General features: G+C 38.5%; 1 protein-coding gene across 2 annotated transcripts in view; it reads left to right on the top strand.

The window, feature by feature from the left end:
• Positions 1 to 16042, top strand: part of LOC100018958 (cytochrome P450 2B6-like) — a 22180-nt gene extending 6138 nt beyond the window's left edge. For both annotated transcript variants that reach the window (XM_056796225.1, XM_056796224.1), the window contains exons 2-9: positions 2332 to 2494; positions 2740 to 2889; positions 3435 to 3595; positions 3865 to 4041; positions 7419 to 7560; positions 13387 to 13574; positions 14013 to 14154; positions 15050 to 16042. In XM_056796225.1, the coding sequence (XP_056652203.1) occupies positions 2467 to 2494; positions 2740 to 2889; positions 3435 to 3595; positions 3865 to 4041; positions 7419 to 7560; positions 13387 to 13574; positions 14013 to 14154; positions 15050 to 15231 (1170 nt within the window). In that variant the 5' untranslated portion in view covers positions 2332 to 2466 and the 3' untranslated portion in view covers positions 15232 to 16042. The remainder of the gene's footprint in view (positions 1 to 2331; positions 2495 to 2739; positions 2890 to 3434; positions 3596 to 3864; positions 4042 to 7418; positions 7561 to 13386; positions 13575 to 14012; positions 14155 to 15049) is intronic.
• Positions 16043 to 24201: the final 8159 nt, after the last annotated feature.

Genomic DNA, 24201 nt, shown 5'->3' with positions numbered 1-24201 from the left:
AGGGATATCTAGGGAGGGGGAGGGATGCTTTCCTCTTTCATTTCATCTCCTTTTAAATGTTTTATTGACTTCTTCCTTCTCTTAATATTTTGTTTGTTACATTTTGAGTTCCAAGTTCTCTCTCCCCACTTTCCCTCCCAACCCCACATTAGAGAAGACCAACCATCAATGTCGAATGTAGAACCATACAGTATATACTTCCATGTATCAGTTCTTCCTCTGGAGGTAGAGAGCATTTTCCTTCATAAACCCTTCACAGTTGATTTGAATGTTCATATTACTCAAAACAACTTAGTTACTCTCCAAACAATATTGCTGTTATCATATTCAACATGATCCTGGTTCTGCTTATTTTGCTCTTTGTTATTTTATGTGCATCTTTCTAAAAAACCAACCTGTTCATCATTTCTTACAGCACAGCCATGTTCCATTATAATTATATATCACAACTTCCCCAATTGATGGGCATCCCCTCTCTTTCCAGTTCTTTGCTACCACAAAGAGAGCTGCTATAAATATTGTAGAACATGGAGGTTTTTCTTCTTCTCTGATCATCTTGGGAAACAGACTTACTAATAGAGGTAAAGTTGAGTCAAAGGGTACACCCAGTTTTATATCCCATTGGGCATAATTCCAAATATCTTTCCAAAATGGCTGGATCAGTTCACAGCTCCACCTGTGTGTTAGTGTCCTAATTATTCCATGTCACCTCCAATATTTTCATCGTTCCTTTCTATTATTTTAGATAATCTGATAAGTATGACATATTCAAATTCATAATTATTTAGAGCATTTTTTCACATGATTATATATAGTTTTGATTTTTTTTTCTCCAAACTGACAGTTCATATCCTTTGATCTTTGGCTTTCACCAATTGGGGAATAGACCATAGTCTTATAAAACAAACATACTTCTCTATATATTTGAAATATGAGGCCTTACTTTGAAAAATTGGCTATAAAATTTCTCCCCATTTTTCTGCTTTCCTTTTAATCTTGGCTACATTGATTTTATTTGTACACCATCTTTTGTTTAATGTAAATCTTAAAAAAATTAATTTAATATAATCAAAATGATCCATTTATATCCCACAATGCTCTCTCTTATTTTCATAGATTCCTCCTTTATCCATAAATTAGATAGGTAATATATACCAGTCTCTTTTAATTTACCTATGATATTTCCCTCTATTTTTAGGTCATGTTTTGACCTGATCTTGACAAATGATAATATTTTATGCCTAGTTTCTGCCAGACTGCTTTCTAGTTTTCCCAGCAATTTTTTTAAACCAGATATTGAGTTCTTATTCCCAAAAGTTAGGTCTTAATATTTATCAAACACAAGGTTACTATAATAATTTACTACTGGGTATTGTATCTACTCAATTCCACTGATCTACCATTTTGCTTCTTAGCCAGGACCAGATAGTTTTGATAATTATTTGCTTATTATATAGTTTAAGATTTGGTACTCCTTTTACATTTTCTATTAATTCCTTTTATATTCTTAACCTTTTATTCTTTCAAATGAATTTTAACAATTATTTTTTTCTCAGTCAAATAATAATATTTAGTGGTTCAATTGGGATGGCACTGAATAAGTAAATTTGTTTAAGTAGCCTTGTCATTTTTATTATGTTGGTTCCATTATTTCTCTCTCTCTCTCTCTCTCTCTCTCTCTCTCTCTCTCTCTCTCTCTCTCTCTCTCTCATAGTCACTTCCAAAAGACTTGAAGTCAAACAAAGCAAATGGGAACACTGGAGACACTTAACTTCTAGAAGAAGATATGGGCGGCCAGGGATTGGGGGGAGGAGGATAATCCTGTTCTTTGAGCAGCTCCTCTAACATGTCTGACCAGATCACCAACAATTTACTTGACTATCAGTAAAGCATTGGGCTAGATCCTAGGGAGAAGAGGAACTTCCCTGCCACTGGTGCTCAGCTGGCAGGATGGGATGGGAGTGGGGGAGTGGTTTTAGATATGGTATTAGAAGCATAGAAAATTAAAGCTGAAAGGGCATTTAGATTATAGACTGTCAGACTTAGGTGGGTTCTTTGAATGTAGATGAAAGAATGTCAAAGCTGAAAGAGACCTTGGAATACAGACTGCCAAGAGTTGGGAGGGATCTCAAGACATGGGATGTTAGGGTTGAAAGGGACCCTAGAATACAAAATTTAAAAGGTTAGAGCTAAAAGGGACCCTACAGAAATGCATCCCCTTCTCTAGAGCCCAGAGTGAAGGCCTAGGAACAATAGATGGACACTAGAAGGTTGGTTCTGAAGAATGCATTGTGCCTATTGGGATTTAATGGGGTGGATTTTTTCCCATAGCTTCGGGAAAAGTATGGGGATGTATTTACCATCTTCCTGGGCTCTCGCCCTGTGGTTGTGCTATGTGGACCTGACACTGTGAAGGAGGCCCTGGTGGAGAAGGCTGAGGAGTTCAGTGGCCGAGGACCCATTGCCATGGTTGATTCAGTTTTTCAGGGGCTTGGTGAGTTGGCCAGACCATGGCAGGGATTGGGGAAGAGAGATAAGGTGGTGGTTGAGGTTGAGGAAGGAGGGACTCTAGGCTTTGAGGTTCAGAGGAGACAGGTAGGGCTAAAGATAAAGGGAGGAGGATCAAGGTAGACAGAAAAGGCAGATTAGAATGTGGAAGGATAAGAAGTCAAGGGAAGAGAGATTTGAAGGAGGAATGTAAGTAGGGCAGAATCCCAAATCTTATCCTTTTTTCCTTAGGGGTTATTTTTTCCAATGGCCATACATGGAAGACTTTGCGCAGATTCTCTCTGGCTACCCTCCGGGATTTTGGGATGGGAAAGCGAAGCATTGAAGAACGGATCCAGGATGAGGCCCAGTGCTTGGTGGAGGAGCTCCGGAAGTCCAAGGGTGAGGAAATTATGTAGTCACATTTAGAAACAGATCTAGAGAGCAATAAAGACAGACAGACACACACACATAGAGAGAGAGACAGAGAGACAGAGAGAGACAGAGGGAGACAGAGACAGACAGACAGACAGACACACACACACACAGAGAGAGAGAGAGAGAGAGAGAGAGAGAGAGAGAGAGAGAGAGAGAGAGAGAGAGAGAGAGAAGTGTACAAAGATACCTACTGAGAGTTGTATAGATAGGCCCAGAGACAGAAAGTTTAGAAAGGGAAGAACAACCTATCAAGGAACCAGGATTCAGATTAGACCCTGGGGGAGGGGAGAAATTTCCCTTCCACAGAGCTGATTTGGGATGGAGTGGTGGTGATTGTAGGTATGATCTTAGAAGCATAGAAAATATACAGAGGTAGAAACATGGAGAGCAAGAAGCAGAGAGCAATGAAGATGGAGAGATTCTGGAAACAAGGGTACTTCCCACTGACTTCCTAAACTCCTTTTTTTCTTCCATCCCCTTCCCTCCTTTTCTGTCTTTCCTTTCTCCAGGATCCTTGTTGGACCCCACCTTTCTCTTCCACTCCGTCACAGCCAACATCATTTGCTCCATTGTATTTGGTGAACGTTTCTCCTATCATGATGACCAGTTTCAGGAGCTGTTGAACAAATTCAATGAAACATTTGTCCTTACAAGCTCTGCCTGGGGCCAGGTAGGGCTTGAAGCTAAAGGGAGAGTATGACACTGGGAGAGAGGAAAAAGAGGACACAGAAGGATCCAAGAATAGAGGACACTGCAGGGGGCAAAGGCAGGGGAAGAGATGATAGGGACATAGGAAGGAGATAGGGAGGGGGAGGATGCAGGAAGCAGGTACACTGCAGGGATGACAGAGGGAGGGTGGACCAGGTTTGGAGAAGTCCAGGGACCTATGGAAGTTAGGAGGCTCATCCTATTCTAACTTTTCCTCTTCCCGCATATCAGCTGTTTGAGTTATTTTCTGGCTTCCTGAAATTCTTCCCTGGTCCCCATCGACGCTCTCAAAGCAATCTGGAGTTCATCAATGCCTACATTGCAGACAATGTGGAGAAGCACAGACAGAGTCTGGATCCCAATGCCCCCAGAGATTTCATTGATATATACCTACTCCGAATGGAGAAGGTGGGGCAATTCCTTTCCCAATCAAGTACTTATTGCACATTCTGTGTGTGTGTATGTATGTGTGTGTGTGTGTGTGTGTGTGTGTGTGTGTAAGACAGAGATGGGAGAGAAAGGGAGGTAGGGAAGGAGAGAGAAAAAGAAATTCAATTCTTTTGTTGGTGAAATTTGGTGGCCAAAAGCTCTTCTCCTTTTGGGTAGAGACAGAGACAAGGAGACAAGTTGAGGGATTTTGATGAAAAGAAAGGGAACTATAGAAAGAGAAGAGGACAAAGGATAGGAGATAGGGAAAGAAAGTATGATAGAAAAGAAAGGAAGGATAAACAGAGTGAGAAAAAAGAGCTAGAGAGGACTCTCCCAAGGTTCTAACTGTCCTGAGACTTTTCTCTCTGTCTCTGTCTTTCTCCCTTTCCCCACCTCTCTGTCTCTCTCTCTATCCATCTCTGTCTCTCTGTATCCCTCTGTCTCTGTGTGTCTGTGTGTCTGTCTCTCAATCTCTCACCCTCCCCAGATTAAATGACTACTTCTATGTAGAGATGCTGAGGGAAATCTAGAGAGCCAGTCATTTCTCTTTTGAGCTCCAACTCCACATTTCCAAGTGCATGCTGGACAGCTCCACCCACAGCTGTGATTCCACAGACATCTCAGATCAGAAATTCTGTTACTAGATTGTAAGCACCTTGAGGGCAGGTACTATCTTTTGCCTCTTTGGTTTCCCTACTACTTAGCCCAATACCTGGCACATAGTAGGTGCTTAATAAATATTTTTTGAATGAAAGAATGTCCAAAAAGGACCTCACACTCCCCCTCCCTCTCCCTATCCTATCCATCTTCTAATCTCCTGTGATTCTTTTGAAAGCATCATCACTTTTCCAATTTTCACTGTTTGCAAACTTAGTCAGCCTTCACCCTTAATTATCTCTCATGTCCCTCATCCAATCAGTTCCAGATCTTATAATTTCTCCCTCAGTACTAAGTGTTCCCTTGGTTCCTCTCCTATGGCCTTTACTCTAGTTCAAACCCTTAGCACCTCTTACCTTGTTGAGTCTAATAGCTATTTAATTAGACTTCCCACTTCCAATCTTCTCTCTCTAATATGCCCTCTGGTCAATAAACATTTTACACTTGATTTTTTTACAAGTTTATTGAAAACTCTTATTGTAATAAAAAAAGTGATGTAACAGGACTGTGATGAATTCTGCAAATCATTCTGCTGGTATTTTAGGATGGACTCCAGATTTTTCTGCTAGGCAATTAAAAAAATTCAAATGTGAAAATTTTATAGTACAGTAGACTCCACCTAAACTAATTAATGCTGGTTGAAAATAAGATTCCTCAGGCAAAACTTCTCATGCTACTTGGTCACAACTCACAACTCTGTAGAAAAAAATTTGTGTTAATAAAGCTCTGATGTAAAAATCAGATAATCAAGCAGCAATATTTGATGTGCAGCATAGGGTCTTCCATGCCATTATTTATGAAGTTTGAATCTGTTTACATTACAACAAATTGAATACAGATGACTTAGTAATTAAGCCAATTTTTTAATCTGTCATTTTTTAGGTAGTGATAGATTTAATCTTTTTAGTCATCATTTTCCTTCGTCTTTGGTTTTCTTGGATTTTTTCTTTTAATATTTGTGTTTTGGACTCTTTTTGAATTCTAACTCAGTGCCTGTGTATTTCTTAGTTTTTTTTTAAGGTTTCCTGTGCCCCACCCCCATTTTCCTTCTTCTTGCAGTTCTGATTTTCTACTAAGTTAGCATTGCTGCTATGACTTCATGTTGGCTTCCAGGGAAGGGCTATGATGGTGACTTCAGCCAATGTTAGGACTCCTTTAACTCTAACTTCTTATACCTATTTGGCCAACTATGGTTGTGTCCAGGATCTCTTTAGCTTTTTCTGCCATCTTATCTTTCAGGTCAATAAACATTTAGTAAGTACTTACAGTGTGCCAGGCACCGTACTAAGCACTAGGAACACAAAAGAGGCAAAAAGAAAGGCTCTTCCTTCAAGGAGCTGGTAATCAAGTGATTCCTCACAGATACTAAACTGATATTCTGAAAACAGATTTGACTTTTTCTGTCCTCTATTTAAGAACCTTCAGGGCTTCCTATTGCCCTTAGTATAAAGTAAAACCCCTTTAACTTGGCATCTAAAGCTCTACACAATCTGATTCTCTTTTCAGTTATCTCTTACCTTGTTCCCCTTTGAAATTTCTATTCTAGTCAAACTGGCCTTCATACTCTCCTTTTCACATTCACAGGATATTTCATACCTTGCCTTTCTTTGCTCAAGCACTTTGCCCCATGTCTAGAATGCCCTCCCTCCTCTCCTAGGCTTCATTGAATTTCTAGTTTGCTTCAAAGCTCAGCTCAGGTGTCACTTCCTTCATGAGGGGTTTCCTACTGCCCCTAGTTGTTCATGCTATTGCCTTCTTGAAGTGACTTCATAATACTTTATATATAGTACTTTGTGTATCTTTCTATCCATCCATCCATCCATCTATCTATCTATCTATCTATCTATCTATCTATCTATCTATCTATCTATCTATCTATCTATCTGTCTGTCTGTCTACTTATCTATATCTGTTTCTGTATATATCCCTCTTATCCCCTGGTGGAGTCTAAACTTCCTAGAGGAAGGGATTGTTTTGTCATTGTCTTTATATTCTCAGTATCTGATATGATGCCTTCTACTTGGTAAGTACAATAAATACTAGTTGAATTGAACTGAGAGAGGTAGTGTGGTTCAGAAAAAAAGAGCATTAAATCTTGGTTAAAATTCTACCTTTACCATTTACTACCTCTGTGATCTATATAGGCAAGTCATTTGTCTTCTCTAGAACTCAGTTTCCTTATCTGTTAAATTGGAGGAATTTGGACTAGATGTCCTCTAAGGTCCTTTCTTGTTCTAGATCTATGGTCCTGGAAATAACAGGACCATAGGAGGGAGAAGAGACAGAAAGGGAGGGAGACAGGGAAAGATTAACAGAATGAGAAGGGAAAAGGTATGAGAGAAAAATAGAAGAGATAGAGAAGGATATGTTGTGAGGGGGTGAAGTAGACAGCTAAGGAGATCGATCACAAGAGCCAGAAAGAAGTAGAGATAGAGGATGAGACAGGTGGAGGGAGACAAAGGAAGAGAATGTAGTCAGAAGGAAGAAGAAACAGAAAGAGAAAAAAGGGGAGGGAGAGACAGAAAAAGACCAATTTGGAAGGATTTAGAAAGAACCAAACACCAAGAGACTGAGCCATAGTGATAGAGGCAAAGAGACAGGAAGATTCAGTCATATGGATGGAGAGACTCCGTGGGTAAAATATTGTCTCCTCCTTCCCTAACTGTATTTCTCCTTATGTTTCTCCTTCTTTTCCCTAGGAAAAGGGAATCTCTGGCACTGAGTTCCACCACAAAAACCTCATCCTCACTGTTTTGTCACTGTTCTTTGCGGGCACTGAGACAACAAGCACCACCCTGCGCTATGGCTGCCTTATTCTTCTTAAATATCCCGGGGTGGCAGGTGGGTAAATGGGGGTAGCTCTAGGGAGTGATCTTTCTGCACAGAGATTGATGCTAAGCAAAGGCTTTGAGTGGAGGTGGGGATCAGGTAAAGGGACAGAGACTATTATAATTGGTAGCAAGAAAACAGACCAGAGAATACTTTCCTTCAGCCTCAATTCCCAAGTCTCCATCTCTGGCAAAAGACTGAGAAATGACACAAAGGCTGTATGATATATAATCACTTTCCCTATGTCCTATGCTTTGGATAATGTTTAACAGCTCAAACTCCCCCATTGGGAAGCTATCATCCAAGGACTATTCTGGTCCCCACCTAAATGGATAGATTCACTCAGTTACATAAAAAATACAAACATACTTCTTCATACATGGGCAGCTGGGTGGGGGTAGTGGATGGAGGGCTGGACCTGGATTCAGGACTTCAAATTTGGCATCAAACATTTACTAGCTGTGTGACCTTGGACAAGTCACATTACCTGTCTATCTCAGCTTCCTCATCTGTAAAGTGGTATAATAATAGTATCTATCTTGTAGAGTTGTGAAGTTTGAATGAGGCAATATTTTCAAAGTGCTTAGCACATAGTCTCTGCTTACTAAATGCTTGTTCCCTTCCTTCCTGCAATCCTCCTGATAGTAGCAAACATATTTGATAATCATATTTCTACATATTTTATGTATTTATATTGACAATCAGAAAATTGTGAGAAAATATTATATTTGTTGCATATACGATGACCCTTTATGATGTTTACATAGGAGACTCTTTTTTAGAGGACAACTTTTAAAGCAACCTTTTCCTCTAGGAAATCAAATTCCTTTTTAAAAATTCTCCAGAAATAAGGATAATGAGATCTTCCATTCTCTGTACCTTTTAGTGAGCTGTGTGACTACAGGTATTGTGCTCTATGATATTGTTTTGGAATTATTCCTTTATTATATTATTATCAATAATACTTTTGATACAGAGGTAGATTCTTCTCAAGAAGATTTTGTAGGCCTAAGAAAGTAGGTGGTTCTGACAACACCTGGATCACCTTTTTGGATAATAGCAACGCCCATGAGTTTTTTCCTACTAGATATTTAGAATCTTTATTTTGTCTTGAGACTCCCAGAATTAATTCCTTAACTTCCTCAAAATTGTATTGTCTTCAGTAGAGCCCTCTTCTATACTTAGTCTAGTCCAGTTGCTCTTTTTGTCTTTTTTAATTCTTCATGCTAGTTTTTTCCTACTCAAAATACCTTGCATTTGGTTGGTTAGTATCTGTATATACTTACATTGATTTCTTATAGTCTCCTCTATTAGGATGTAAGTTCTTTGTAAAGGAGGATGCCTTATGTATTGTATCCCTAGTGCCCTGAACAGGGTAAGCACAATAAATACTTGATTCTTAATTGAACAAGATCTGTGATGTAGGAATATGTATGAGATGACTCAACTTTCACTGATGGAGAAAATTGTCATAGAAATATCAATAGATAGTTTCCATTTTTTTGCTCTTGTATTTCTATTTTCATCCTCATATGCTCTTAAGATTGATCTTGGTTGGGTTTCATACAAAACTGTCTTTTAACTCATTATTTCTTCTAACTCTTTTATGAGTTGATGCTGCTCATAATCTTCAATATTTTCCTCAGTAATATTTGGAAATAAGATTATATTCTAAACAAACATTGACCTGGGGTGTCACAGCTCTCTGCCTGTCAGGTACAGTAAGTTTTTTGGGATGGTTTTTATGGCTTCCTGGGCTCCTAGTTGTGGTGATTGATTAACATTGGTTCAGCTTGCATAAAACATGGAGTTAGTCCATGTAAGTGTCTGTTTCTTTATCAGTTTCTCATTATTTAATATCAACAGCTTGCTAAAATAGGTTATATCAGAACTATTTTAAATGATATATTCTATTTTATCCTCATTTTCATTCTTCTAATACAATGTTGCTTTGATATTTTTCTAACAAATTGATGGTCTGACTTGCCATTGGAAGCAAATTCAGAAATAATGTTCACATTGATAATTTCCTTTCTGAAACTGTCAATTTCATTTTTTGTGATATTATTTAGTGTGTCCCATTTTCAGCATTTATTGATATGCAGACATAAAGTTTCTATGTATTTTAAAAGTTACTGACTTCTTTGAAAAAAACAACTTTATCACTTTGTCTCTCTGAGACCTCATGAGTTTCCCTCCACCTAGGTAAAATTTTCCTTTGTCTTCTCACTTGATTTATAGAAAGAATGTTCCTGTTGATATAATTGAATTTCTCTAGGTGTATGTTAACTTGTGGGTCACAGAACAAAAATCTCACTTATATTACCAGCAATTAGGTTGATAGATGATCTAAATATTGTGTCAGTTTTTAGTACCATTACTCCACAGAAGGTGAAAAGAATCCCATGGGGTTGAGTATGATTTAAAATTTTTGCTTTCTCTTTGGTCAAAGAACTTATCATTAAGTGACTAGTTTCCTGGTGTTGAGACTATGTCTAGGCTGGTCTTAACTTTTCTGGATTCTCATCTCTTTCATTCTTTTGGTTTTAAACCAAAATCCTGTTAAATAAAACAGAAATATTCCTTGATATGAATTTATAATCATCCTTAGAGGTATTCATTTATTCATGAATACATTTTTAGGCTTATTCAATCAAGCTCATATATCTATATTAGTAGACCCAGGATAGACCCCTTTGGGACTATCTAATAACTAATTAATTATGTTATTCTTTCTAGATTTATTCAGAATGCAGAAGTTTTCTAGACAAGCCAGGCATGACTCATTCACTCTTAGATAAGCAGTTCTGTTTTCTTCCATTTAATTGAAATTGTAAGTGTTTCTTCATTTAATGAAGGTGTTGGAATAGATATTGTCTATGATCCCTTCCATGTCTGACATTCAATCTTCTGTGTTCTGAGAATGCTTAGAATTCTAATTTCCCATTTCTATGTTTTAAAAAAACACACAGTATTTTCATAAAGATAAAGTAGAAGCTCCAGATTACCTAATAACTAATCAGTACATCAAAGAAGTCTAGAAATATGTGCAATGTGCAATACTTGTGGACCTCTTGCCCTTGAAAAGGGGTGTCTCTTCTTTTGAGTCATTCTTGTTCTTTATAATTTTGCAATATTAATTTTTGATTTTTTGCGTGTTCTTTCTATTTACATTGTTCGAGTTATTGTGCATATTGTTGTTGTTTTTTGGCTCTGTTTATTTTACTCTAGCTCAGTTCATAGAGTTCTTCCTATGAATCTCTGTATTCATCACACTCATCATTTCTTATAGCACAGTAATATTCCATGGGCCACAATTTGTTTAACTACTCCCCAGTCAATGGACATCGATTTTGTTTCTAATTCTTTTTTCCTTTAAACCCTTACCTTCCATTGTAGAATCAATACTGTGTATCGGTCCTAAGGCAGAAGAGTGGTAAGGGCTAGGCAATGGGGGTGAAGTGACTTGCCCAGGGTCACATAGCTAGGAAGTGTCTGAGGTCAGATTTGAACCTAGGACCTCTCATCTCTGGGCCTGGCTCTCAATCCACTGAGCCACCCAGCTGCCCCCTCTAATTCTTTGTTATCATAAAAAGTGCTTCAATAAATATTTTGGAGTATATGAGAACTTTCTTCTTATTAATGGCTTTTGTAACCGTGAAAATATGGTTTTCAAGATTGTGAATTGCCAAAACTGTAAAGATAATTTTAGTGTCTTGATTTTATATTAAAAATAAGTGGTCGCCATGGGAAAATTCCCAAATATGAAAATATACCCGTCAGCTGGTTTTTATGGAGATTTTAATTAATACAAATGAAGGAATTAAGGGAAGAAAGAGAGTAGAGAGATGAGTTTATAGTAGGAAGAGCCTAGGCCAAATGGCCTAGGCCTGAGCCTTAAAAGAGACTTGTCAGTCCTTTATCACTCACCACAAGATTTTGTCCTAAAGCAAAAATTCCAGTCCTTCACTGAAATCCTCAACTCCTGAACTGAGTTCAGAGACCCAGCTCCTCCAACTAACTCCAAACTCCAACTAAGTTCAGAGAGCCAGCTCCTTTTAAAGAGAAATTTCTCTTATGTCACCTCCCCTAAATTTTCACATCTACCAATCACAGTAGACGTTTTCTCCAGGACTGACCATTCTTAGTTCACATCTTCTTTTGTTATCACCTTCTCTGAGTAGATTAAAACTTCACACCTCTTGCCTTTTGTAAATTGCTTGACCTTTTTAGTGATTAATTTAACCTTTATAGGTACTTAGCACTCTTTTGTATTAGATCTAAAAATAGACCTAGCTTAGGGTTTTTGCTTCACTATAAGTATGAGTTGGTGGCTTTTCATTGTTCAGTAAGGAGTTTACAACTTTATCTTCCCCTAAGGCACTGTCTGAGCAGGGTGGAGTAATTTTAAAGGTCTCAATACATTCCTGACCAAGTAACTGCATTGTTTAAAATGGAGAATAGCTTAATCAAATCTTTAGTAGAGTCGGAGCAGTTTTAAGATTCATACTTTCTTGGAGTTTAAGCCTACTTGTGGGATCTTTGGTTCAAATGGTATCTATATTTTAGTAATTTTATTTACAGAATTTTAAATTACTAATTTTTTATTTTTTTACCAATTACATGTAATAACAAATTTCCACATAAGTTTTCCTAAGTTATATGACTGAACTTTTCTGCCCTTTCCCTTCCCTTCTCCCTCTCAGTGCTGGTAGATGATTTGATCTGGTTTATACATGAATTATCATGCAAAACATATTTAAATATTGTTCATTTTTGTAATTGGAAAATCTTATAAAGCCAAAACCCCCAAACATAAACCCAAATAAACAAGTGAAAAATCAGATATTTTCATCTGCATTCTGAGTTCAACAGTTCTTTCTCTCTATGTGGTAAGCAGTTTTTGCTTTAAGTCCCTCAGAATTGTCCTGGATCATTGTATTGCCAATAATAGCTAAGTCTATCACAGTTGATCATTCCACAATATTGCTGTTACAGTGTACAATGTTAAAATTACTTCTGAGATTGGTCGTTCTGCTTCACAGCCCCATCAACAATGAACTAGTCTGTCTGTTTTATCACAACTCCTTCTACTTTGAGCACTGCCATCTTTTGTCATTTTTACCAATGTGCAGGACATTTGGTCAAATTTAAGGATCGTTTTGATTTGTATTTCTCTTATTATTAGTGATTTGGAACATTTTTTCATGTGATTGTTAATAGTTTGTAAATCTTTTGAGAACTGTTTGTTTGTATACTCTGTCCACTTATCCAGTGGGGAATGAGTTTCATTTTCCTCTGTTCTAAGGGCCCTTTGTTTTTAACACTAAATTTTATTTTTTAAGACCCCTGAGAAAACTAATATTCTATTTCTGTGCTCTAATATCCCTGCAAGCTCCAAAATTCTCTGTTCCAAGGACCCTTTCAACTCTGACATTCTAAATTTTAAGGTGCCTTCTAGCTCTGACATTCTGTGTTGCACATCTTTTAAACTTTCTGGCTTTGACTTGCTAAATTCTAGACTCTAAGGTCTAAGAGAGGTGCATATCCAGTGGAAGACATGATTTGGTGGTAGTAAAGATTTAGGGTTTACATATAAAAGCCAGAGGTAGAACTAACAGATCAAAATTAAAGACAGACATTTCAGTTGAATATGAGGAAGAATTTTCTTTGCCTTTTTCTCTTTCTTTAAACTTAAAAAAAACATTATTGGTACATAAAAAAATTGTCATTTTTTCTTCAAACTGATGGCATGACACTCCCTGGTCTGCCAGTTCTCAGTTTTCCCTCTGGGGTCCTTTCCATAGTGGGTTTACATGTCCCTTCTTCTGTCCCCAGAGAAAGTCCAAGATGAGATTGACCAGGTGATTGGGAAAGACCGTACTCCAGAAATCAAGGATCGAGCCAAAATGCCCTACACTGAAGCTGTTATCTATGAGATCCAGAGATTCAGTGACCTCCTCCCTCTGGGTGTGCCCCATTGTGTGACTCAGGACACCTCCTTCAGAGGCTACCTCATTCCCAAGGTGAGATCAGTAGCACCCCCAGGATCTTTTGAGCTGCTCAGCTCTAATTCTTGTAAAGGAACTCAAGGTTTCATGGAATCCATGACCTTGGAGGACTCCATCCTAGATTAGGGGCTTGCTGGTGTCCCTTAGAACATAAAATATCAGGGGGCAGCTGGGTAGCTCAGTGGATTGATAGCCAGGTCAAGAGATGGGAGGTCCTGGGTTCAGACCTGGCCTCAGACACTTCCCAGCTGTGTGACCCTGGGCAAGTCACTTACCCCCATTGCCTAGCCCTTACCACTCTTCTGCCTTGGAACCAACACACAGTATTGTGTGGCCATGCTTGCTCAGGATATGACCTGGCTTTGGAAGGCCTTGATGGTCTGTCCTTAAAGGATGGGGGAGATTTAGGAGAGCTCACTTTCTACTTCTAGTAACACTTTCCTCTTGTGACAGGGCACTGAAGTGTACCCTCTCCTGAGCACAGTCCTGCATGATCCCAAGTACTTTAAGAAGCCTTATGATTTTGACCCTAATCATTTTTTGGATGCTCAGGGATCTTTGAAGAAGAATGAAGCCTTTATTCCCTTCTCTTCAGGTAAGCAATGTCCCCAAAGCCCATAAAGACTCTCCTTGGGGGCCTTCCCTCAATGACCAGTTAAAGATAGCCATAGTCTGTCTTCAGGCTGACCAAGGGAGCTGAGGGGCCATTGAGAAATATGGGGGATATAGTATAAACTAGTACCTCAAGGTCCCCTCCTTACAGGCTATGTCTCTTTATATTTATCTTCCTTCATCAAGGTGGCCAACGGCAGAATATTGCAGAGCAAACAATCTCTTTCTCCTTCTGTTGATCTTTACCCAAATGCTTTCTACACTGCTTCTCTACTTTGTTTCTTGACTATTCTCACATGAATTTATTTTCTTAATATGTAATGCCCTTCTGCTGCCTCTTCTATTCCTTTGGGATATGATGTACCCCACCCTTTGGATAACACATTTTGTGCCATGCATTCCATCTCTCCAAGACTTAGTGTACCTGTGATATCAAATTTTGCTTCCTTGCATTGAGATCTTGCTTCTGCTATCACTTCATACATGGTGGATTTGTATCAGTCCTGTCATTTCCCCTAGAGTGACCCTGATCAAGTCACTTCTTCTAAGCCTCAGTTTCTTCATGTGTAAATGAGAGACTTAGGCTAAAGGATTTCTGGAGTCCTTTCCAACTGAAGATCTGTGATTATAAATCACTGCAACTCTTTTGGTCTCAGTTTCCTCTTTTGAAAAATGAAGAATTTGGACTAGGTAGCTACTGAGATCCCTTTTAGCTCTCAACCACTGATCATATGGGAACTGGGCCAAAACACTAGTGTTGTTTCTCTCATGAGGTAGTTGTGAAAAAAGTCTTTTGTGAGCTTCCACAATGATCCTTGGTAGTTGGGGTGGGGTATCCTTGGCAATGACCTCCATGACACTCTTCTCTGTCTCCTTAGGAAAGCGAATCTGCCTGGGGGAGGGCATTGCCCGGATGGAGCTTTTCCTCTTCCTCACCACCATCCTACAGAACTTCTCTCTGAGGTCCTCTATGGTTCCTGCTGATATTGACCTCACTCCAAGGGAGAGTGGAGTGGGTAATGTACCTCCCACATTCCAGATTCAGTTCCTCCCCCGTTGAAAGGTGCCAAGGCTAAGAGGCTGGAAGAAGCAGGCACTGGACCCTATTGTTACCAAGCCTACTATCTGAGAAGTCTACCAGAGCAGAGACTGGAGGGGGCATGGCATCATTTACCACCTTCACTAGAGGGAAACTTGAGCAGAGATGGGGTTTGAACTAGCATAAGTTTCCTCATCTATAAAATGAGTGGGTTGCCCTTAATAACCCTTTCTGTTCTAAATCATCAATGATCCTACATTTCCAGTAACTGACCAGAACTTCCTCCTATCCTGAATGTTCCTAAATGAGACTTTTGGTTTTGTGTATGAAAGGAACTCATGCTTTATTCTTCAAATCTGCATTGGCATTCAGTGAATGGTCTCAGGGAGTTGTTGGAGCAACTCAGCTACAGGGACTAGTCCAGGGTGGACCCTACCTGGATGGTCAGAGGTAAGCCTCGAACACACGTCTTCTGGTCTCTGAGGCCAGCTCTGTATCCATTCTACTAATTAGACTCTCAAAGTGCTATATAAACATTAAATACCAGATATTCCAAGTTAGAAGGCACCTTGGAAAGTAGAATGCTGGAGGAGGTTTCTATTTATGGAAGGTGGTGTGTGTGTGTGTGTGTGTGTGTGTGTGTGTGTGTGTGATGGAGTTGGGAAATGAACTAGTCTAGTGCACTCAGTTGATTTTGATTCACTTCTACACTTTGAGAAGTATTAATCAAGCACCCATTTATATGTATAACATTATGGCACTGAACATACAAAGATGGGTACTCCTGTCCATATTGTTCTTCAAATAATATATTAAAAAATGTGATTGACAACTTTTGGTTTTGCATCTTAGTATTTTCTGAGCCTTTCTTTATAACAAAGAGAACTAGTTCAGCAAAATCAAGAATCACAAAGGGCATGTTCTGTGACAATCCACATGAAGAGCCTCTAATTTTCCAAGGTGTATGTCCTCCTCTCCTCTCCAGCAGGTAAAGTGGATCAGTGGGAAGAACCTAGGGTCTGGGGTCAGAAGACCTGGGTTTGGATCTCACCTCTGATCTCTGAAGCTGCCCATGTGACCTTAGGGGAATCATTTCACTTTCTTAGGTCTCAGTTTCCTCAGCTATAAAATAAGGGAATTGGAACAGATGGACTTCAAGGCCCTTTTCAGTTCTAGATCTATGATCCTACACTAAAAGAGAAATTTTATTTTCCCAATTATATGTAACATTCCCCAATACATATAATGACAATTTCTACATATAATTTTCAAGGTTATCCAATATAATCCAAAATAAAAAAAAAATCCAAATAGCCTTCCTATTTCCCTTCCCTCTCCCTTCCCAGAGATAGTAAGCAATTTGAACTGGATTATATATGTATTATCATGCAAAAACTGTTTCCATATTGGTCATTGTTGTAAGAGAATACTCATATAAAGTCAAAATCCCCAAATAAAAACCCAAATGAACTAAAATGGAAAATAGTATGCTATGATCTGCATTTTGACTCCAACAGTTCTTTCTCTGGAAGTAGATAACATTCTTTGTCCTTCAGAATTGTCCTGGATTTCTGAGAATAGCTAAATCTTTCAATTAATTATAATTAATTTTTAATTTGTCTTTCTATGAGCCCTTACTAATTATAATTTTTATCACATTATGATTTGAAAAAGTTGCATTTATTATTTCTACTTTTCTGCATTTGCTTGTTATGTTTTTATGTCCTAGTACACAGTCAATCTTTGTATATGTACCATGTGCTGATGAAAAGAAAGTATATTCTTTTTTATCCCTATTCACTTTTCTCCAAATATCTATTAACTCGAATTTTTCTAAAATTTCATTTACTTCTTAATTTTTAAAATTAATTTATCTAGGTCTAATAAGGGAAAGTTGAAGCCCCCCACTAGTATAGTTTTACTATCTATTTCTTCCTTAAGGTCCTTTAATTTCTCCTTTAAAAATCTGGATGCTAATAATCCAAGACATTTCTGATGGACCTTTGAAGAAGAATGCTATCCACATCCAGAGAAAGAACTATGGGAACAGAAACACAGAAGAAAAACATCTGCTTGATCACATGGGTCAATGGGGACATGATTAGGGATGTAGATTCTAGATGATCACCCTAGTGTAAATATCAATAATATGGAAATAGTCTTGATCAATGACACATTTAAAATCCAATGGAATTGCACATTGGCTATTGGGGGGCAGTGAAAGGAGGGGAGGGAAAGAACATGAATCATGGAACCATGGAAAATTTTTCTTAATCAATAAAAAAAATTTAAAAAATCTGGATGCTATACCATTTGGTACATACATGTTGAGTACTGATATTTCTTCATTATCTATACTGTCTTTCATCAGGATGTAATTACCTTCCTTATCTCTTTTAATCAGATCTATTTTTGCTTTAGCTTTGTCTGGGATCATGATTGCTACTCCTGTCTTCTTTTTCTCAGTTGATGCCCAATAAATTCTACTCTAGTCTCTTAACTTTACTCTGTGTGTGTCTACCTGTCTCAAATGTGTTTCTTATAAACAACATATGATGGGACTTTGGTTTTTCTCATATCCTTTAGAATATAAGCTCCTTGAGGGCAGACATTGCCTCTTTTTGACTCCTCAGCACTTAACACAATACCTGACACACAGTAGGCTCTTAATAAAAGTTTATTTATTGATTGATTAGTTGGAAATAATTTCCAAAAGTGTCCCTCTGCCCCAACCAGAGTTTTTTCCTGCCTTTTTTTAGACTACTCTATCACTAACCTTCCCTTTCCCTTCTCTGCCAACATTGAAAAACCCCCCCAACAAATCAACGTCCTCATATAAAACAAATATGCCCCATGAGTATAATGCAGGAAAAAGTTGAGCAAAGCCAATAGATGTGTAGCTTGTCTGAAGGTTTGGGTAGAATTCTGTACTTGTCCAGAATATTCAAGGGAATGAGATTGGTGGATATCCTCTGTGCTTCTCCAGATGGTGATAGGGATATGATAATATGCATGCTAGCTAGGGAATTAGAAGACTTGAGTTTGAAACTCATTTCTGTTAGTTGTTTTAGGAAGATTACTTGTGTTCCTGGGTTTTAGGTTCTTTATTTATAAAGAGAGGGTAAGACTAGATGACCTGTAAGGTTCCCATTATATCCCTTGATTCTTTTGATTATTTTTTAAAATTCTGAACTTGACACCAAAAGAATCAAATACTTTGTTATGCAAAGAAATACAGAATTGGGTAGCATTGCAAAGAAATTCCAAATCTCTTGCTTTATCTTTTAAGCAGACAATAATTTCTACCTGTAACTTCCTCTTTTTAATTTTTTTATCTTGAAATTTTATTTTTTGACTTTCAGTTTAATATTTTATTTTTCCCAATTACATATAAAAACAAATTTGACATTCATTTAAATTTTTTTTGAATTCCAAATTCTTTCTCTCCCTTCCTTTCCTTCCTCCTCATTAAAGAAGTAAGCAATTTGATATAGGTTATACATGTGCAGTCATACAGAACATTTCTCCATATTAGTCATGCAGTGAAAGAAAATACAGACCTCAAGCAAGCAAACAAGAAAAATAAAGTTTAAAAAATATGCTTCAACTTGCAATCTGATCCCATCAGTTCTTTCTCTGGAGACAGACAACATTTTTCATCACAAGTACTTTGGAATTGTCTTGGATCCAATGTATTGCTGAAAATAGCTGTCATTCAGTTGATCATTGTGCAATATTACTGTTACTATGTCCAGTGGTCTCCTGTTTCTACTTAATTCATTTTGCCTCAGTTCATTTAAGTCTTTCCAGGTTTTCTTAATCTCTTCCTGCTCATCATTTCTTACTGCACAATAGTATTTCATTATAATCATATACTACAACTTACATAGTCACTCCCCAAATGATGGATACTAACTCACTTTCCAGTTCTTTGCCTCTACAAAAGAGCTTCCACAAATATTTTTGTACATAGAAGTCCTTTTCCTTTTTTTTAAAAGTTTATTTGGGATACATGCCTAGTAATGGAATTACTGGTATTAGAGGCTGGAATAGTTGTATAGCCTTTTAGGCATAGCTCCAAATTACTCTCCAGAATTAATATTGCTCATGGGTAGGCTGAGATAAATATAATAAAAATGGCAATCAGTGCCATATGAATCAAGCTACCAAAAAAAAACATTTTATAAAGCTAGACAAAAAATAAAATTCATCTAGAGGAACAAAAGATCAAGAATATCAAGGGAGCAAATAGAAAAATTGTGAAGGAGGGTGGCCTAACAGAACAGATCTTAAACTGTACTATAAAGTAGTGATCATCAAAATAATCTGGTACTGCCTAAGAAATGGAATCATGGATCAATAGAATAGATTAGAGGTAAATGATCTCAGCAATCTAGTGCTTGATAAACTCAAAGATCCCAGCTTTTGGGATAAGAACTCACTATTTGACAAAAACTGCTGGGAAAATTGGAAAACTGTGTGGCAAAAATTCGATTTAGATCAACACCTTACACCCTACACCAAGATAAGGTCCAAATAGGTATGTGACTTAGATATAAAGGGTGATATTATAAGTAAATCCTGACAAGTAGCTGCACGCAAGCAAAAGAACTTGGAAACAATAAGTAGTTCATTGTATGGGGCTACGTTTCATATAAAACATATGAGTGGCTTAGCTTCACAATTATGAGAAAACTTCACATCAGTCTTTAGACATGATCTAGGTTCTTGGTTGGGGTCTCTGGACAGCAAGTACAGGTTCTTCAGTTCCCCAGTCACAAAGGACTAGGTTCAAACAATGCTTAATTTCCACATTCACTGCTTTCCTTAGAGTCTCAGTAGAAAAGAGCAAACTTGACCTAAAATTGCCCCAGGGTATTTAAAGTTTCATTAGCATCCCATTATATAATTGTTTGCTCCCCCAGTGGGCAAACAGAGTGAAAGTAGAACCTTGATGACCAAGGGAAAAGTGACATTAGTTCCCTGGAGACACAGGAGACCAACTGCCTAAAGAAATGACCAGCATTCCTGAAAACCCCAACATACACCCTCTCTTACCTTTTACCTTTTTACTCTTACTTCACGCTATTCATTCTCTCATTACCTTTGCTTACCAAGCCTCTTTATCTTCCCTCACTTACTTAATATAACAGCTACTCTGTTCCTATATTCTCTTATAATAAAGCTTGTTTCCTTGGAATAGTCAGTTGGGTCATCAATGAATTCTTTGGACAAGACCCAATAAGATTTAACCCCATTGGATGGATTCTATGCCATTTGGTGCATATGTTTAGTATTGTTATTATTTCATTGTCTATGGTACTTTTAAGCAAAATTTAGTTTATTTGCTTGCCTCTTTTAATTAGGTTTATTTTTGCTCTTAATTTGTTTGAGATGATGATTGTTACCCCTGCTTTCCCGCCCCCCCCTTCAGCTGAAGCATAATATAGTCTACACCAACTCCTTATTTTGACTCTGTGTGTCTTTCTGTTTCATGTGCTTCTAGGAAACAACATATTGTTAGATTTTGATTTCTAATCCTTACTGCCATCTGTAGGAAGTAAGATATAGCGTAAATTTCATGGATGAGCTTTAAGAGGAAAAGAAGAGAGTTACTTACTTCCTACACATCTACATCTATTTTATAGATGAGTTCATCCCATTAACATTCACAATGATGATTTTCCTCCATCCTGCATCACCCCACCTTTTTCTTCTAACTCTGTGTCTCTGTCTCTGTGTTTATCTCTGTCTCTCTCCCTCTTTTTCTTCACTCTAACTGTCCTCAAAAGTGTTTTGCTTCTGATTACAGCTGAGAACCACCTATGTAGCAAACCTGAGTATGGTTCTTTTGGGGGAAGGGATGAGTATTCAATATAATAGAAGACTTTCAAGAATTCTTAATGAAGAGACCAGAGCTGATGGGAAAATCTGATTCTCAGATATAAGACTGAAAAGAAGCATAAAAGGGTAAACAGGAAAGAAATCATAAAGGATTCAGGGAGGTTAAACTGTTTATATCTCTACAGGGAAAGATGATAATTCCTAAAAACTATCATTATTAGAGTAGATAGAAGGAGTGTACATAAAGAGAGGGTAAGGATATGAGTTTAATAACTTGGAATAATATCCAAAAAAAATAAAATTAAGGGGAATGAACTGGAAGGAGGGTTAATAGTGCCTTGGAGTGTCTGACATGACTGAAAATGACTGAACTACAACAGGGTGAATAGGGAAACATTCCTGGAACTTCCACTCATGGTCTGGTTCTGCCTACTTGAATCAAACAGACTATATTTGTCCTCCATATAGCAATCCTTCAAATATAGCCATCTCCTTCCTCCCTGAGTCTTCTTTTCCCCATACCATTGAAATGCCAGGTCTGGTTTCTCCATACAGAAAACAATGAACAATTGCTCTTTACACACATTTTAACCTAACTGCTACCCTGTGAAGTCTTTATAATAACCATGAGTGGAAGTTCCAGAGATATGAGATTAGAAAAGAAAAACAACCTTGGTAGGGTTGTCCCAGAGTGGAATGAACTGCTTTGCCCTTCACTGGAGGGGATTCAGGAGCAGAACCCAGGACTCCTGATACCTATCCCAGGAGAAGTTCCCCACTTGAGATAGCAGTAGCTGGGAATCCCTCCATCCATAGTTCCAAGAACTCACTGATTTTTCTTCTTTCTTTCACCAATTGGGCTCTAGCCTGTAGGAGGCTATACACCAATGGACTCCCACTCAGACCTCAGTGATTTTCCCCCTTTGAATGCTTAGTTTCTATCCTTGATTATGGGGAGTGAGTAGGGGAGATTTGGCTGTTCAAATCAAAGCACCCTCTCCAATGTTCCCCTATTCAACCTGTTGTTAAGCCATTTTCAGTCATGCCAGATACTTCACGTGACACTATTTGGGTTTTTGGGAAAGATATTGGAGTAGTTTTACTATTTACTTCTTCTGCTAATTTTAAAGATAAGGAAACTGAGGCCAACAGAGTTGTGACTTGTAAAGGATCACATAACTAGTAAGTGCCTGAGGCCAGATTTGAAGTCAGTAAATCAAGTCTTGCTGCCTCCAAACCTGGCATTCTACTCACTGTGCTGCCTAGTTGTCCTATTTAATCTGTGCTTCTCATGATAATTTCTTGCTATGATGTGCTCTCTCAAAGCCAAACTTGGCCCAGATCCCCAGAGGGCTCCTGCCCTACCTCAACAGTTAGTGTCCTTGTTAGACTAGGGTCTTCCTCAGGGCAGGTTTCCCTGCCTTCAGAGTAGGGGCTTCACTAGGATTATGTCTTTTCCCTCATATCATAGATTATAGAATTTCAGAGCTACTGAGGCTGTGTTCAGCTCCTATCTTTTCTTCTCCCCAAGACCTTGTTAACATATTGCCAACAGGTGGTTGCCCAATTTCTACTTAAAGATCTCCAAGGAGGTGGGGGTGTGTGTGTGCCCAACTTCTACCACGGCATCCCCTTCTACTTTGGGACAGCTCTGATCTTGAAGAATCCACCTATTTGGAACCTACCCACTGTCCCTCCTTTTGCTCACTAGGAACAGACAGACTTAATTTAATCTCACTTCTACTTGCCAGCCCTTTACCCACATGAGTCTTTTTCTTCAGACTAAATGCCCCCCACCCCATTCTTTTTATTTATCCTCATATGGGACATGGACTCTTCAAGGACCTTCACTGTTCTGGTTGCCCACGTCTGGACATTCACCATTTGATCAGAGTATTTAGTACTTATATATGGAGAGGACATTCAGATGATCACCTTCTTTCTCTTAAGACCTGTGTATCTCTTCATTTAGCCCAAGAGAGTATTCTCATCAAGCTATCATATCAAGAGATTGATTCTTTGAACTTGTGGTCCGCTAAAACTCCCAGGTCTTTTTTAGACAAATGGCTGTCTCTCTTCCTGTAAAGCAGGGCTCTCTGCCCATGGCTGAGCTCTATCTCTGAGGATGGGAGTTCCCCTAAGGACAGAATTTTGATTCCCCTCAGCCAAGGTTTCTAAATTCTCCATGTAACCTGATGGGAATTCCTCTTTCAGCATGTTCATCCTATGAGGAAAGATTTTCTCTGGAACTCCTAGTATCTCTCAGGGCCCAGTTTTTGGATAGTGTCTAGCAACATGCATGAAGTGGGGAAGGGAAGGCATGGCAGGCATTCCAATCAATCTCTAGCATCACACTTGAATAATGTTGTCTCCCTGTTGGAGCAGGCTCTTCGTAAGGGTAAGGCCAGTTCACAGATCCACAGACGGTCAGAGCTGGAGGGGAACTCAGGGCCATCTAGGTCAGCAGCACTCCTCCTTCCCCAAATTCCTACTAATATATACCCAATAAGTAATTATTAAGCCTCTGCCTAAAGACTTTACTGAAGAGGAGCCCTCTGGTCAAGTCACTTAACACTAATAGTTTAGCCCTTGCCACTCTACTATTAGACATTTTATCCTGATTTTATGCCTAAATTGACTTCTAGAATTTCCACCTAGCTCAGCCATCTGAGTCCAAATAGGACAAAATAGATGCTTCTTCCATGAGATGGCACTTTAAATTCTCTATTCTCTATCTATTGTGTGCTACCTCTCTCCTCCCACAGTCTCCTCCTCACTGATCTGAGGCTCATGTCTGTTCACTGGGGATTAAATATTGTGCCATTATTTTCTAATGTGGGAGGTTAGAACATTGGTAGATCATATATTTCTGACCTTTCCAATGGATAATTATGTAATAGGAACTCAAGAAAGCTCTCTCATCCTGGTTGCTTCCCAAGGACCCAGCCTTTGGACAGTAGCTGAAACCAAGCCTAAAAAGTGGTCAAAGGGAGGCCTTTTCCCATCCCCAGCCTCACAAAGGTTTGACTCAGTTATGAGCATGGGGTCCACTCTAAGCCACAGTCCTCCTCCATATTCACAGGTCAGGTCATCTTGCACCTGCTCTCCTTAGCAGCTGGGGAAAGTTTTGAGCTATTAGAGTCTCCC

The sequence above is a fragment of the Monodelphis domestica genome, chromosome 4 (assembly GCF_027887165.1).
Source record: "Monodelphis domestica isolate mMonDom1 chromosome 4, mMonDom1.pri, whole genome shotgun sequence".
Taxonomy (NCBI): Eukaryota; Metazoa; Chordata; class Mammalia; order Didelphimorphia; family Didelphidae; genus Monodelphis; species Monodelphis domestica.
Note: the sequence above shows the minus strand (reverse complement) of the source record. Positions and strands in the feature narration are given on the sequence as shown.